This window comes from Chrysemys picta, chromosome 1 (assembly GCF_011386835.1).
Source record: "Chrysemys picta bellii isolate R12L10 chromosome 1, ASM1138683v2, whole genome shotgun sequence".
Taxonomy (NCBI): Eukaryota; Metazoa; Chordata; order Testudines; family Emydidae; genus Chrysemys; species Chrysemys picta.
The window spans coordinates 323912966-323928628 of NC_088791.1; the positions used below are offsets into that span (position 1 = coordinate 323912966).

At 41.5% G+C, this 15663-nt stretch overlaps 1 protein-coding gene across 6 annotated transcripts in view; it reads right to left on the bottom strand.

The window, feature by feature from the left end:
• The window catches only part of CNTN5 (contactin 5), a 1008853-nt gene that overhangs the window by 407230 nt on the left and 585960 nt on the right, over positions 1-15663 (bottom strand). For 5 of the 6 annotated variants that reach the window (XM_008178633.4, XM_008178631.4, XM_065581551.1 and 2 more), the window contains one exon: positions 10542-10760. The exons of the other annotated variant lie outside the window; for it this stretch is intronic. In XM_008178633.4, coding sequence (XP_008176855.2) covers positions 10542-10760 — 219 coding nt within the window. The remainder of the gene's footprint in view (positions 1-10541; positions 10761-15663) is intronic. 6 annotated transcript variants of the gene reach the window in all.

Genomic DNA, 15663 nt, shown 5'->3' on the forward strand with positions numbered 1-15663 from the left:
TTGATTGTACACTAAGTTGTATTTCCTTTTTCTGTTCTAATATGTGAGCAAGAACATAAAATGAGAAGAGATAAAAAAGGTATGAAGTGTCACAACAAGGATGTTGATACACAATAAATCAAAGCCTTTATTTAACCAAGATACATCCGTTGAGAAATAGGTGTAGGCAGGCATATGCCATCACTTACTATTTTAATTTCCCACAGGCAACATTTTTTGTTCATCATCAGGCCTTTTATTAACAGCCTGCCAGATCTCTATATCTAACTTACCTGTTATGGTAGTGATCATATTTTATATAATGACATGTCTGCCTTGGAGAGAGTATGTGTACACATTGCAGGGGAGGCTGACGAATCAGCCAGTTTGTGCACACATTTAAAATTGTAAGTTCTCATTTTCAGCAGCAATCTGGCCAATTACCATAATTAATAGAATTATTTGAATTAGCATTATGCAGGAAATAGTGGATTGGGAATATTTCTTAAATTTAAAATATATTATATGATTTCAACAAGCAACTTTGGGTATGAAATTTTAAAAGGAATCCAAACTATACACTTATATTCATTGACAGATGAGCTAATTTTTAACTACTTTGGTATCAAAGGACTCTCCAATGCATTTTTATGCTCACCAGATTCTGAACCATATTAGCTCACTGATAGTAAGTGTATCTTCATTTTGTATATGATGGTGGGCAGTTTATTTCAATGAAAGGAGGAAGGTACAGCGTGTGACAGCCAGAACTGCAATTGAGTTGGGAAGTGTCTTATCCTACAATATATAAATAAATTGGCCTGATGTGATCATTATGTTCAATGATTAGAAATGTGAATGTAGCATAAGTAACCAGAGAATCACAATGCAATGTCTGAAAAATTCTCATCTAATTCTTGGCTTTTTTATCAGCAACAGACAACGTGGATGTCTGTTATTAACACCCACCCACTGGAAACTGGGCTAAGAACACCAATAGTTTACACAGGCTGAACACAAAGCCTGTACAACAACTGTAACATACTATTGGGCTGATTTTCCAATTTCTGTCATAGACAATCTATTGTAAAAGAATAATATAATAATTTATATTAATAGCCTTTTCCTTACCAACCCTGACACTTGGAACACCCTTTTGCACTGTAGTCCACCAACTACAACCCCCTCTTTAGTTACATATTTTCTTGAAAATGCCAATATTTAGTATTTAAAATCTATATCCTCCGTAGTTTTTTCATATTATACACAAAAAAACCACAAGACCTAAGTTGTTATGTTATTTAGGTTGCAAAATCAAGCCCTCAAAAGTTAGGAAATACTAAATTATAAATGACATGTTCAGCTGTAATTCTGCCCCCTTGTGGGTATGCATTATGATATAGTCTTTAATTACATGACCACTTACAATTATTTATGCCTCTTTCATTGCACAAGATAGACTGTGCTCAGGGAATGATGCAGATGTTTGATATTTTTATGCTCATCATTCAGTTAGTGGTCCCAGCCTTATTTACAGTACAGCATGCAATGAATGAAGGATTACACATTTCCTTATGGTCTTTTCTAAGGAGCTCATTACCAAGGTATCTGAGTGTCACACAAATAATGAACTTATGTTCACTGTGAACAAAGAGTGTTTTTATCCCCATTTTACAGATGGGTAAGCTAAGACAAAAAGTCTTTTCTGAGGCCACATCATGAACATGTGGTAGAGCCAAGATCAGAATTCCAGACATTCATGATTTCATGGATAGCCATCATTTCTGTGCCTTAACCTCAAGAGATTCTGAGTATACACAAGTCCCATTAGCTTCAGTTGCAGTGGAAAGAGCTCATCATTCCTATAAATGAGGCCTTAGGCATCTCAAGCTAGGCACCTTGAAAATGAGGAGCACACAATTAAGGACCAACTGCCAAATTTTGACTTAAGTGTCTTGCTCATCATCAAATAGGAACTCCGTGGCAGAGGCAGGGATAGAACAGAGTTCTCCTTTGTGGATTTGCTTGTCTTAACCTTTCTCTTTATGCAGTTCCCTGCTTTGTTCTTTAAAGGCCTTTCAACTTCTACATAAAATGAGGCCAGGGTCCTACAAACAGCCTTCTTCACTACAGAGCCCTGATTCATCACCAGAGCATCTTGCAGCCTGGGCTCTGAATGACATGGGGCTCCTGTGGAAAAATAATATGTGATCATGTAATTAAAGACCATCATAATGCATATGCACAAGAGGACATAATCAAGTCTGCATAGGCAACCTGAATTCTGGCATTTCTAATTTCAAGTGCTTGACTTTGCAAATGAAATGTTCAGCTAATTTGAGAAGTTTGCATATAGTTTTCCACTTTTTGTAGAAAGGAAAAAGGTAGTAATAAATTCTACTATGTGCAATTGTAAGAACATCCATCATGCATCATTGGTTGGGTTTTAACCTGAATCTTCAAGGCTGCAGCACAGCTTGTATTACAGGACTAACTGTTAGCTAGCATCAGGAGATGGCGGTTATCTTGGGGTGGCAGGTGAGGGGGAGAGGATGGGGGGATTGGGGCCATGTGCTTGGTCTATGGGGTTGATTCAAGGCAACCATCCCCTCTCTCCCTCATTCATACAAGGTGCGGTGTCCTCATGGGGGGAGGGAGACTCATATTCTGTGTTAGGAGGCTATAGAAGGGAGCCGAGCCTGGCTCGCTCTTTTCCCCTCTGGGAGAGGTTGCCTGCTCCTAAAGCACCACTGCTGCTGTTCTGATGGTGGTGTGAGCCTGAACATTCGTGTTCAGTTATTATTCTGGCACACTGCCAAAACATTCCTGAATAGCACGTGGGAGAAGGAAAACGGCAATTTTCAAAAATATGTAACTGCTAAACCTGAACAGAATTTCACGGGACAAAGAAAATGCTCTTTTCTGGCCCCAATGCTTTCTCCCTGCCAAATTTTTCAGAGTCCCCTAGCAAACAATGGAGATGTTAGAGCTCCTGAAAGAAGGATCACAAGATATTTTTTTAACAATGCATACTGTTAGGCAACCTAATAGAGAGATCACTATCAGTTTCCCTGTAATAAATCCACCCACCTAAACAAACAAACAAACAAACAAACAGAACCACAAGTACTTAACACGTCACAGAACCACGGAGATGTCCATGTCTACACTGAAGAGTCACATGATCACTCTTGGAAATTAGCTGCCTCAGGAAAAAAATAGGTAATATAACAGGGTGGATGCCTACCAAGTACCTGCTTGTGGCCAGGTTTGACTCTGCTGTGCACTGCCTCAGTCCCCTCTTCTTAGGGTTCCTTAATGAGCTCTACACACATGGGTCACTGCTGTAGATGTGACTTGGCCCTCTGCCCAAGTCAGAAACAAGCTTAAACCATTCAAGGATAAAAAAAAGTTAAACTAAGAAGTCCAAATAAACATAGACTCTTTGTGGGCTTTTCTTCAGCCCTCTATCTGGGCCCCCTTTGAGTCTTTCCCTCTGCTTCGGTACTATGCACTCGGCTCCCGGGCTAGTTCCCCTGAAGCACTGTTCTCGTGCACCCTCCCTGGTGTAGAGAGCTGGGTCCCCAGGCTTATTCCACCAGAGTACCCAACCTTTTGCACACCCTGACTCAAGGCCTTTCACAGAAGCTTGCTCAGTAGCTGTGGTTCACCCCCCAAGATTGAGCTCTCTCAGCTCTTTTAGAAGGGCCTGGTGACTCTAGGTATCAGCTAGCCCCTTACTCTCATAACCAGTCCCATCCCTCAGTTGGGGAAGCAGCTAATTAATTATGACACAGGTGGGGCTGTGCCCATCTCCCTCAACAGGGTCCAGTCACCTTGTGACAGGCAAGTTGCTGGAATATTGCACATATTAACACACAGATGTTTTATACTCAAATTGGGGGGGGCGGGGGGAATCTGGTTTAAAGAAGAGAAAGAATCACTTTCGTTCATGTGAATCAGGTTTTACTTGTTGCTCAATATTGTGTTCAATTCAGTACTTATTCTTTCACTGTTCGGTTTTAATCTACACTGGCTTTTTCTTGAGGTGACTCATCAGGGTCTTTCAATTAACTTTTATTACTGTGGAAACAGGCAGTTTAATCCGTTAATCACTTTTTGAAATCTCATGATGAGTGTTCAGTGTATTGAGACAATGACTTTAAAAATAATTCAGTCATATTAAAAATCAGTTATTTAAAAAAATAAATTACCTTTTTGATCTAAAGATTAGGAGAGCCCTCAAACAAACTTTTTTAAATTAATAAAGGACTGTGACATTAATACTTTTGCTTTACAAGTTTACACTAGTAATAGCAGCAGCTTTGACTCAACACCTGAGAACAAAGTAGTAGCATCCATTTTGATAACGCCGTTCTGCCAAGTCATAACATCCTCTCAAAAACCAAAAAGAAATTACCACCAAAGTGCTGCAGAGCAAAATATCAAATTATTCTAAATTCAAATAGCATTATTTGATCTATGTAAAGTTAATGTTCACTGTGTTAACACAAGGGATTGTAATTTCCAATATATTATATTATATATAAAAATAGAAAAAGCTGATCTACTTAGGAAGTACTTGGCTGATTTTAGTTAACTTAAGAAGTTAGTTAACTTAAGATTCAGAAGACCTCAGTTACTTTTAGTTAATGGAGTCATTGGAGGTTTTCAGCATGTTCTGTGAGGGCAGATACATGCAATGACATGGATTTCCAGTGACTTCAGTGTAGCTAGAGATGCTGGTGCACCAGTGCAGGATCAGGGTCCTAATGTTAATATAGGTTGCAAAATTCTTCCCTCAAATTTTCATGCTCCGTAGAATAGAGCCATTTATTTAGCAAGTTCACACAAGCAGACTAAGTTATTGGACTGCTGTATTCTACCATTCTCCCAACAGCAGATGCACACACACTCTACATTCTCTTAATAGCCTCTTCCAGCAGTGCCACATTCTGAAGGCTAATTGTACTCCCTGAACAAGTTCTCCCAATCCTGTCATCTGAAATACACACATCTGCTGTAAGTTTTGGGAGAGGAAGATATCCAGTGCCCATTCATCAGCCAACATTCTCCGTGCAGGCATTTATAATAGGAAGTTGACTGGCAATAAGATATTCTACAGGTATTTCAACTAACTCAGACTCAGAATCTAGCACTCAGTAGCTATATCTACACTGCAATTAAAAACCTGCAACTGGCCTTGTCAGCTAATTCAGGCTCACAGGGTGCAGGCTAAGAGGCTGTTTAATTAGGGTTGCCATCTTGGTAATATTTAAAAAACGGACACTCTAGCAGGAGTGCCAGAACCTCCCCTGCCCTGCCTCTTCCCTCCGACGCCCCACCCTTGCCCCTCCTATTCCCCCTGAGGCCCCACCTTTGTCCCTCCTATTCCCCCCAAGGCCCCACACCTCTTCCCCCAAGCCCCTGCCCTGCTCTCCCCTGAGGCCCCACCCAGGGATGGCGATTTATATGGACCTGTGGTGCCCGGGCTCCAGCAATATTCAGGGCCCGGGGGCCTGGCTCCACCAATATTTGGGGCCAGGTCTCCCCTCCCAGCCCCACATGCTGCCCCCACGCACCTCCCCCGTGTGTCCCCTGGCCCCCACTTGCTGCCCCCGTGCACCTCCCCAGGCTCCCGAGTGTCCCTGCCTCTCCCTTGCAGCTCCACGCTGTCTCCTTTCTGCTGGCTCCCAGCATCAACTGCCTCTGCGGGGTCCTAGTGCCCCCAAACATAGTGACAGGGTAGGCTGCCCTTACCCTGCCCTTCTGCCTTGGACCCTTCCCTTTTCCGGCGGGACCCTCCACCAGCACAGCCCCCCATCTCCTGCCCACAGTCATTGCTCCTGCCCCACGCTGGGCAAGGGGCAGCCCCATCCATCACCCCCAGGGAGGTGACTGTGAGGGACAGCAGCAGGGGAGGAGGCGCACATGTGATGGCAGCTCCCCCCCAGCACCCACCACAGGTTGGCGAGGAGCTTCCTGGCCCTGAGAGGGGCCCTAGGAGCATGTGCAGTGACAGTGGTGCAAGGTGAGTGTGCTGCTGCCGGTGGAGAGAGGGCTGGGGGAAGTCCTCCTTTCTGCCCCAGCCCCGGGGCAGCCTGCCTGCACCCCAAACCCCTCATCCCCAGCCCCCCAACCCTTTGCCTGAGCCCCTCTCACCCCTCATGACAGCCCCACCCCACAGCACTCAAATTTTTACATTATTTTAACTCCTCGCTTAACGTTGTAGTTATGTTCCTGAAAAATGGTACTTTAAGTGAAACGATGTTAAGCGAATCCAATTTCCCCATAAGAATTAATGTAAATGGAGTGGGGGGGTTAAGTTACAGGGATTTTTTTTTTTGCCACACAAAATACTACACACACACGTATACGTTTTAAACAAACAAATACTGTACACAGCGATGATGATTGTGAAGCTTGGTTGAGGTGGTGAAGTCAGAGGGTGGGATATTTCCCAGGGAACGCCTTACCGCTAAATGATGAACAAGCACTCAGCTGAGCCCTCAAGGGTTAACACATTGTTGTTAATGTAGCCTCACACTCTACAAGGCAGCATGAATGGAGGGAGGGGAGACAGCATGGCAGAGAGAGACAGAAACATACCCTGTGTGTGAGAGAGAGACACATTGCCCCTTTAAGTACGCTGACCCCACTCTAAGTACATTGCCTTGCAGCTGCTGCCAGCAATCTCCCTCCGTCCTGAGCCCTGTCGTGTTCCCCCCCACCCCATGGATGGGGTAAAGGAACGTGCAGGGGAAGGGGGACACCCTGACATTAGCACCTCTCTTCCCCTCCCCGCACAGCAAGCAGGAGGCTCCTGAGAGCAGCTCCAAGGCAGAGGGCAGGAGCAGCACACGGCAGTGAGGGGAGGGATACGTGAACTGCCCAGCAATTGATAGCCTGCTGGGCGGCTGCCACACAAGGAACTTAGGGGAGCAGGGAGCTGATAGGGAGGCTGCCGGCCCACCCTGGTTCCAAGCCCCCACCACAAGCTCCAATGGGCTGCTCTTTCTGCAAGCAGTGGACAAAGGAGGCAGCTGCCAAACAACGTTATAAGGGAGCATCGCAAAACTTTAAACGAGCATGTTCTCTAATTCAGAGGTTCTCAAACTGTGGTCCATTCAGGGGGTCCATGGATAGTTCCTTCTAAGGTGTGCACCTGGGCAGCCGCACATGAGAGAATGAAGGGCCACCCACCTAATTAGTGGAGCCGCGCAGGCATGGCTCCACTAATTAGGTGCCTGGACCCCGGAGCAGACACATAAGTAAGGTGAGGTGGTAGCCTTGGGGGGAATGGGGACAGGTGGGAGGGGGAGTGGTGTGAAAAGAGGGGGTGGGGGGAATTTGTATTGTGCAGGACTGCAGCGGCCAGAGAAAGAGGCGACTTTCCCCAGCTCCAGGGCTGTGGCTGCCGGGGAGAGATGGCCCTCCTTCCCAGCCTCAGCTCTGTGGCTGCTGTGGTGGGGGAGAGAGGGAGAGCCCCCCCTCCTTCCCAACCCCAGCTTGGGGGCTGCTGTGGTGGGGGAGAGAGGGCACATCCATCACATTAGAATGGTTAAAACTATTGATATTAAAGTATGAGTTGTGTGCTTTTATGTGTAGAACAAAAAAACGTTAATTATTATTAAGTTTTTTTTTAATATAGTGCCTTTATCCAAAGTGCTTTACAATAGTTAGCTAATGGTACAAACAACATTTGGAAAGATCATTAAGTGGTCCGCCGAGACCCTCAGCAATTTTCAAGTGTCCGTGGAAAAAAAAGTTTGATAGCTACTGCTCTAATTGATCAGCAACGTAACAAGAAAACAACGTTAACCAGGATGACCTTAAGTGAGGAGTTACTGTATATTGGCTTACAAGGAAGGTGTGTGTAGGGGGGGAGGGCAGGACAGGACTTGGACCTGTTCTGGGCACCACCAAAAATTATTCACACTTGCTGCTCCTGGCCCCACCTCCATCCCCTCCTCTTTCCCTCTCCTCCCTGCTGCTCGCTGCTTTTCCCCTCCAACCCCCGACCACCTGGGTCAGGACAGACTCACCTGTGGAGTCAGGGCTGGGAGCTGCAGCCGCCCATGAAGGTAGGAGGTGGCCCCGGATAAATAGGGGCTGGAGCGGGTGATGACCTAGTGCCTCCCCAGATCCCCCACTTGCAGTAAGCAGACTTTGGGTGTCCAGTCTGTAGATCTGACCGGACTTTCCAGTCAAAAACCGAGCACCTGGCCACCCGATGTTTAACTGTGATGTAGCCTGAGCTATAGGACTCTCCTGCCTCACAGGGTCTTGGAGCCTGGGCTCCAGCCCAAGCCTGAACGCCTACACTGCAATTAAACAGCCTCTTAGCCTGAGTCAGTTGGCACAGGCCAAATGCAGGTTATTAATTGCAGTGTAGACATACCCAGTGACATTTTCTATGTAGATTTCTTTTAATCACAACATTATGTTTTGATAAGTAGCTTGATTTTAGCAAGTACTGAACTCTATTAAATGCATGTTTAGAGTAAGAAATTTAATAAGACTAAATTAAGTGGTGATGAAAAACATACCGGTAATTCTTTTAACTATAGGTAACAAGGAAACAGGATGGCAGTGAATGGAAATGTAATTAAATGTTTCATTCGATCTCAAATATTTCCCCCTGACTTTCCAATTTAATTAAATTCTGAAAAAAAGTTGGTTTGGGGTTCTTCTGAAACATTTTTTTTCCTTTTTTTTGGAACTGCCAGCAAAATGAAAACAACAATTATTTGTACAGCTCTAGTCATGACTTTGTCTATCCACTTACACGAACAACTACAATGCAGGCCATGTGTAACACTGACAGATTCTGGTCGCCAGTATCGAACCAGGGACCTCTGGAGTTTAGTGCATGAGCTTCTACAGCATGAGCTAAAAGCCAACTCGCTATTAGCTAAGGCTGTAGAGGAGACTCATTTTCTCTCTCCCTCTCTAAGTGGTCTTGGTGCCACTAGATTGGACAGAACACCACACCCAGGAGGTGTGTGGGTTACACGTGCGCTCTCCAAAGTCCCAACCCAAGTAGCCCTGATGTGGGCCATGTTAGGTCAGGGTTGGGGAGAGCAGGAGAACGCTTTTTACCTCCTACTGCACAGCAGGTTGCATTAAATCTAGTCACAACTAGTCGACAAAAATCATTGTTTTCCAGAGGCGTGGATGTATAAATATCACCAAACTGTGGGCATTTAATCCTAATAAAATGCCTCTTTACCAGACTTTCAGCCCCAGCCCCAGCCCCATAGGAGTCATCAGGGTCACTCACAGGGAAGTTCCTTTATAGTTCCAGCTTATGTTATTCATAAAATCTGCCTTCTTTCCTCTTCCAGCAACCAATTGCTGCCTTCTACCTCCAATTTCCAGACACACATGCTGGGAAAGGCCAACATACTACTGCTAAAGTCAGCCAACTTTGGGTCCTCATTCCACTACTTTGATTCTTCCAGATTCTTGCCTGTACGTAGGTTTGCAGGGGAGGAGTCAGCAACATCAGGAACATAGACAGTACCTGAGTTTTGTAAATACACTGAACATTACACAACACATGCAAAGTGCAGAAAACAAAATCCAGTTCTAATATGGTCATAATTCAATTGCTTTCAGGATTCAGTTCATCTGTATTCCTAGGTAGGGCTAACATAGGCCCCAATTCAGAAAAGTACATGCTTAAGTCATCCTTCTTCATGAACACTCTTAAGCATAACATGCCACATTTAAGTACATGCTAAAGTACCTTTCTGAAAAGGCTACTGTAATCATCCTGGTATTATTATTGGTCTATACTGTTTGTGATTCTTCCTTCTGTCATCTCCTTGGTTCACTAAATTTAAATAATCTTGCCTTTCTTTATTGTTGAGATAGGGATTACTTGGGGGAAAGAATATTGTAATTTGTAAATTCTATTAACACTCTCTTAAGGCTCACCCTAAAGAAAACAAGATGATAAAGAGTAAACAAATGTGATTTGAATAATAGGAAATATTTATTGTAACTGAGAATTTCTGCATCTAAAAAAGTGACACTACATTGTATTTTGTGTGTCAGAGGATTATAGACTATATTAGATTTGAAGAAAAAATAGTTTCATAAGAAGCACTATGCAGCTTTAATCCACATAACTATCATTTGGGAGTAAATATGAAAAATACCAGAGCAATTGGGGAAAAAAAACATAAAAGGTGGATTGAAATGTCATTGCAGTGCCTTTCAAATGTATAGACATTAGTTGAGTAGATCAAATTGGATTGTAGTGCAATTTTATTCCACTTCTAGTTTCCCATTCTTACATTGCAAAGGCTGCAATAATAAAATAAAATCCCTTTAGGGACCTGTAGGAGAGAATGTTTAAACTGCTGACTTTAAGGTTAATTTAAGGACTCTAAAAAGAAGGAAACTCATTTCTACTGTGTGATGTTTACTGAAATCCAATGTTACTAATGTGAGATACTGAAGCACCCTTATGAAACTGTACCAGTTTTGAAAAATGTCAAAGCCACATATATTCACTGTCTCTTCAAAGATTCAGAGGGGAGAACTGGTCTTACCATCATGTTTGAAGGCCTCTGAGAAGTGATAGAGGTTTGTTGGTGAGCGATAGTGTTGTGCTGTTCCTCTCCAGCCTGGTGAAGATATGCTTCCTAATGAAGGGCTGCTTAATCGTGGCCTGTTCTTCGAATTAAAGAGTGCTGAAGATGAACTGGCAGATTTAATTCTTAGGATAGCAGCATATGAAGTTGGGAGGCCTGGAACAGCTGCTGAATATTCTGTAAAAGAAGTAGTGAGTTCTGAGTAGGACATAAAATAGATAAGAGGAGTAGGAGAAAAGGAGATGCTCTTTTTGCCTAAATAATATTTTAGCTGGGAAGTGCAAAAGTAAGAACAAAAGAAAAAGAGGAAATCTTTAAAATAAATCCATACACAGTAGAGTTTTAACCCCTAAAAGGGAGAAGTTCCTGACTCCATGAAGTCCACCAGGGATCTTGCTATTACTATCAATTTTAGGTTGAAGGCACTTAGATACTATGGTGATCGTTGGCAGTATAAAACCACAAGATAGCTGGAAAGAGAAATCCACCTGTAGTGATATCAGACTTCATAAATCTGTGGTGACAACTATTAATTAGCTCACTGTGATGCCCTTCTCATTGCCTTCCTCACCAAGCCCCTATAGTCTCTCCTTGTTTATTCTCTCTCCTTAAGGCTCACTTTCTAGAAGTAGCCCAAAAATACTGACCTAGGTGAAACACCTTCCTGACTCTCACATTACTGTAGAGGTGAAGTGAGTTAATTCAGGAGAGCTCAAGTAGATACTCCCAATGAGGCCACTTACTCTTTTGTTTCTCCCTATGCCTTTTATCTTTTCTGACTGTGTATTTTACATTGCAAGCTCCACAAATCAGAAACTGTCCTTAATTTTGTGTCTTATACAATGCCAAACATTAGAAATAAACATATTCCTTAAAATAATGCTGAGATTAAAATTATATTTAAAAAAACTCATTCTGCAGCAACTCAGCATGGAGAACTCCCATTTAAATCAATAGAAGTCCTCCACATGCAACAGCTAGAGAAAATCAACATCTTATGTTATGCAGAAGTTCCCAGACTGGATATCAAAGGAGCATCTGTAAAGAAAAGTATTCCTTAGTGGGGTAAGGGGAGAGTATGGCAGAAAAAAAGGTCACTGTTGTGTTACTATAGTGCTGGTAAAATAGATCATTTGTTTCACACCTTGTGTGAACATCCTTCAGAGGATGAAAAATTTAAATCTCAGATTGCCCTCTACTGAAAGTGTCATATGACAAGCCTTTCAGTTAAGATGTAACTGAAAACTTCTCCAAAATTTGTGTCATCTTCCACTCTGCAGAGCTTTTTGAACCCTTGGAAAGATCCCTTATATGTAAGTAATTGTTATGGTTACATTCTACTTTGATTTAAAATGATAAAAATGTGCATTTTGTTTTATATTTACACAGTATATGACAGTGAACTCTGAGATGCTTGTAGTTTTTGAAAATGGGGACTATGCCTTATCAGTACAAAGCTTAGTGTCCATGAGGAGGCGTTAAAAGATCCCTGCTATGTTGCTGTTACTTTAGAGGAAAATGCGTGACAAAAGCAGATCAAGTTTATCTGAAAATAGCCATCTCCTCCTAGGCAAACTGCTTAAGAGTCTTAAAAGAGTCTTAGAGTCTCTTTTAAAACTGAAATTTAAACACAAATTTTGGCATGTATACGTGTAAGGTAATTTAGAAAAGCATACATAAGAAGAATTCTGCCTTGAGGTGATTTCTCATTTTTCGTCTCAGAAGGCATCTATTTCATAATGGAATGCATCATCTTGTTCTATAACAATATCATGCCTGACCCATTAAGGGGGGGGGAATAGAACTACTCCATGATACATTAAACCTGAAATGAAGAATGGGAATACTGTTTCTAGGACTTCTTGTAATGCTACCACTGGAATACTAATAGAAATACAATGTGGTTTTCTTTACAATAAAATATATTTCATTGTCTTTTGATATATTCCTTAACATAGTCTAACAAGATCTACGCTGTCCCAAAAGGTATAGATGTTAGATTGTTCCATATTTCTACCTGGAACCAGAGGCTCAGCAAAGACTATCCTTGAAATGTATCTCTTAGTATAGCCTAAAATCATTAACCCTTTGGAAACTAAAACTAACAGTGTCAGTAGTTCCCATAATTGTGAACCAGTGTCAGCCACTCCATAATTAAGGTTGAAAGCAGTTTCCCATTTTCAACAATCTCCCTGAAATTTCACATCATAGCTCTTTCCATGGTAGAATTTTCCTAGGAAATTTTAGGAGAATAAGCTTTAAAGTTACATGACAAAATCCCGCCTCATCAAAATCACTCAGTGTGGCCAAGATTTTACTTTTTTGGTTTATCACTTCCCCTAAAATAGATTGGCCTAAAAATAATTGTGTGTTGTTGGCCTGCCTGAGTGGAAGCAATTTCATTTATATATATTTTGGTGGGGTAAACTAGTAAAATAAGTTGTGGGGAAAATGATTTCAAAAATGATATTTGTGATGGGATGTGCATATTCTATATTAATAGAGGAAAGGAAGGGATTCACTAAGGGTTAATTGGAACATGAATATAAAGAGGAGGACATTCTCTCTCTCACCAACCCCAACTTCTTCCAGCCCAAGAAGGAAACAGGATCTGGAATCTAGACTCAGACTAGGAATGAAGAAGCTGAAAAACTGACCAGCTTGTTACACTGGTCTCAACTACTTCCAGGGGACTGTAAGCTAAGGTGACACTGAGGGCCAGTTTCTGCAGCCCTTTCAATAGGGATTGCAGAAACATGCTTCACTTAAAAGTACATTTAAATTCATTTTTAAAACAAAGAAGAAAAGGATATAATCATAAGAAACAGAAATTGCTTGAGGGTACAGATTAACAATAAAGCTTGCAGTTGGCTACCCTTTTCCCATGGTCCAAATATCATATGGCTCAGGACTATGTTATAATCTTTCTTGTTCTAATGCTCTGTATGTAAAGGTCAACCAGGGCAAAGTGGCTGTTAAAACAGAGACCAGAGGTGTGCATTTAGTTAGAGCTCAGTTCTTCACTCTCCCATCCATTTTGCCTTTTTCTCTAAATTAAAATGACTTACTCACATGTGATCAAACAAAATCACAGCAATTTCTCACTTTTCAAGTAAAGAAGCTTACTTGCCTAGTAAAACAAAACCCCAGTAAATCTCACCTGACCTCCTGGACTGTTTTAAAGGCTGAAAGATTTTGACCAATCTTTAATGAGATCAACAGTTGCCAGAGGCACTAAATAGGCGAATCCCAAACCTTTATAATCAGCTTTTGTTAAAGAAAAATGTGGATCTACCAGATGTTCAGACACCTTAGTACAACCTATACACCTTAATGAGCTTTCCAAAACAAATGAGATATTTGATTGCAATCAGAGCTAGCCTATGTCTATTCAGACCATCACGGAAATTAGAAATAGAGGACTAAAAACCTCTTAGGCCATGTAGTCCATTCTCTTTGTCAATAGAGGATTGTTCCCTACAGCATATTTGAGTACTTCGTTCTAGTTTGAAAAGACTCAAATGATGAGACTTCTACCACTTTCCTTGGGAGAGTATTGAACAGTCTATCAACTCTTCACTAGAAAGTTTTACCTGATGTTCATTGTAAGTTTTCCTTTGTTAACTTTCATCTTAACACTCTTAGTGATACAGTTAGTCTCTCTTCTTGTTTCCCATGTTAATTTTCCAAATTAATTTCACTGTTACTTACTAAGGTCAAAAAGTTAAACTTTGGTGCCTGATGGTTGGTAGCTAAATTAAAGTTTAAACACCTACGTGGCCTGATTTTTGAGGTAATAAGCAACTACAGTTCCCATTAACTTGAACTGGAATTGTGGGTGTTTAGGTCCTTTGACATCAGGACTAAGACCAACACTTTCAACGTTGCCACAAACTGGGTATCTCAATTTCTGGATGCCAAGCATGACTCATCCTGACAGTCTGATTTTCAGAAATATGGATAACTCCAGTTGAAGTCAGAGAGGGATGCAGGTGTGCTGCACAACTGAAAATCAGTCCTCATGTTAGGAACACAAAATAGCCATTTTTAAAGTTGTAGACCCAAGTGACTTTTCCCCAAGGCTATGCAACATGTGGCTGAACTTGGAAAAGAACACAGGTTTCTGACTCCTAGTCTTGCTCTTTAAACCCTAAGCCAGATAATAAAGTGTCCTGTTTTACTACCTAAGAAAGTAAGTCAAAATGGACACAACTGCTTTAAAACAATTCATGAGTTAGCCACGTTATATTTTAATCAACTGCTTAAGTGTTGTCAAATATATCATAGTTAGGGCAAAACAAAAAATGAGACAGAACCAAGTCTTCAGATCTGTACAACCCCAAACTCTGCAGACTTTTGGATCTGAATCAAGACTTGCTGGCACAGGCACGTCTCCAAGAAAAATGGAACTCTACTGCTGTCTTGTGTACTATATACATATCCCACTGAAGTGCTATTGAAAAGAATACTGTCATGATGCAAGGTAGTAATCTGCACCAGGAAATTGAATTCAACAACCCTGAACTGCAAACAAGTTTTGACAATTTCTTCTGTTATTGAAATTGTATTTTCAGATGGATTGCTAAAACAGATTTGTTCTGGGTTGCCTCCAAGCCAGGATAATTTAGTCATTTTTAGTCTTACTTTAAGAGAAAAGAACATTTTACAAATCTTAAAGATCTTATTATATACTTGAATGAATAATAATTAACAGTAACTCCAGAGTTAAAAGCAAACAAAACCAGCTCAAATGGCACAAATCAAAGGAGCTGTGACTAGGAAGGGGTAAAAGGTTTTATGTATATTATTGTACAGACAAAAAAGTCATGCCATACCATGGTGATGAGATCCTCCACTAATGTCAGCATAAAGCTATCTGGCTTCTGACCTTTTGAGGTGTATTTGCTAAGTATCCTCTGTTTGATAGGGATTACTGTTAGTGTTAGTGTGCAATTTTATTTTATTTTATTTTATCATGCTTGTGAGGCTGCTGCGTCCCAGTGAAGCAGCTCTTGTGAAGCATATTTAGAAATGGTTAATAAATTATACATAAGGAAACGTTTCTTATTTTGTTTACTGA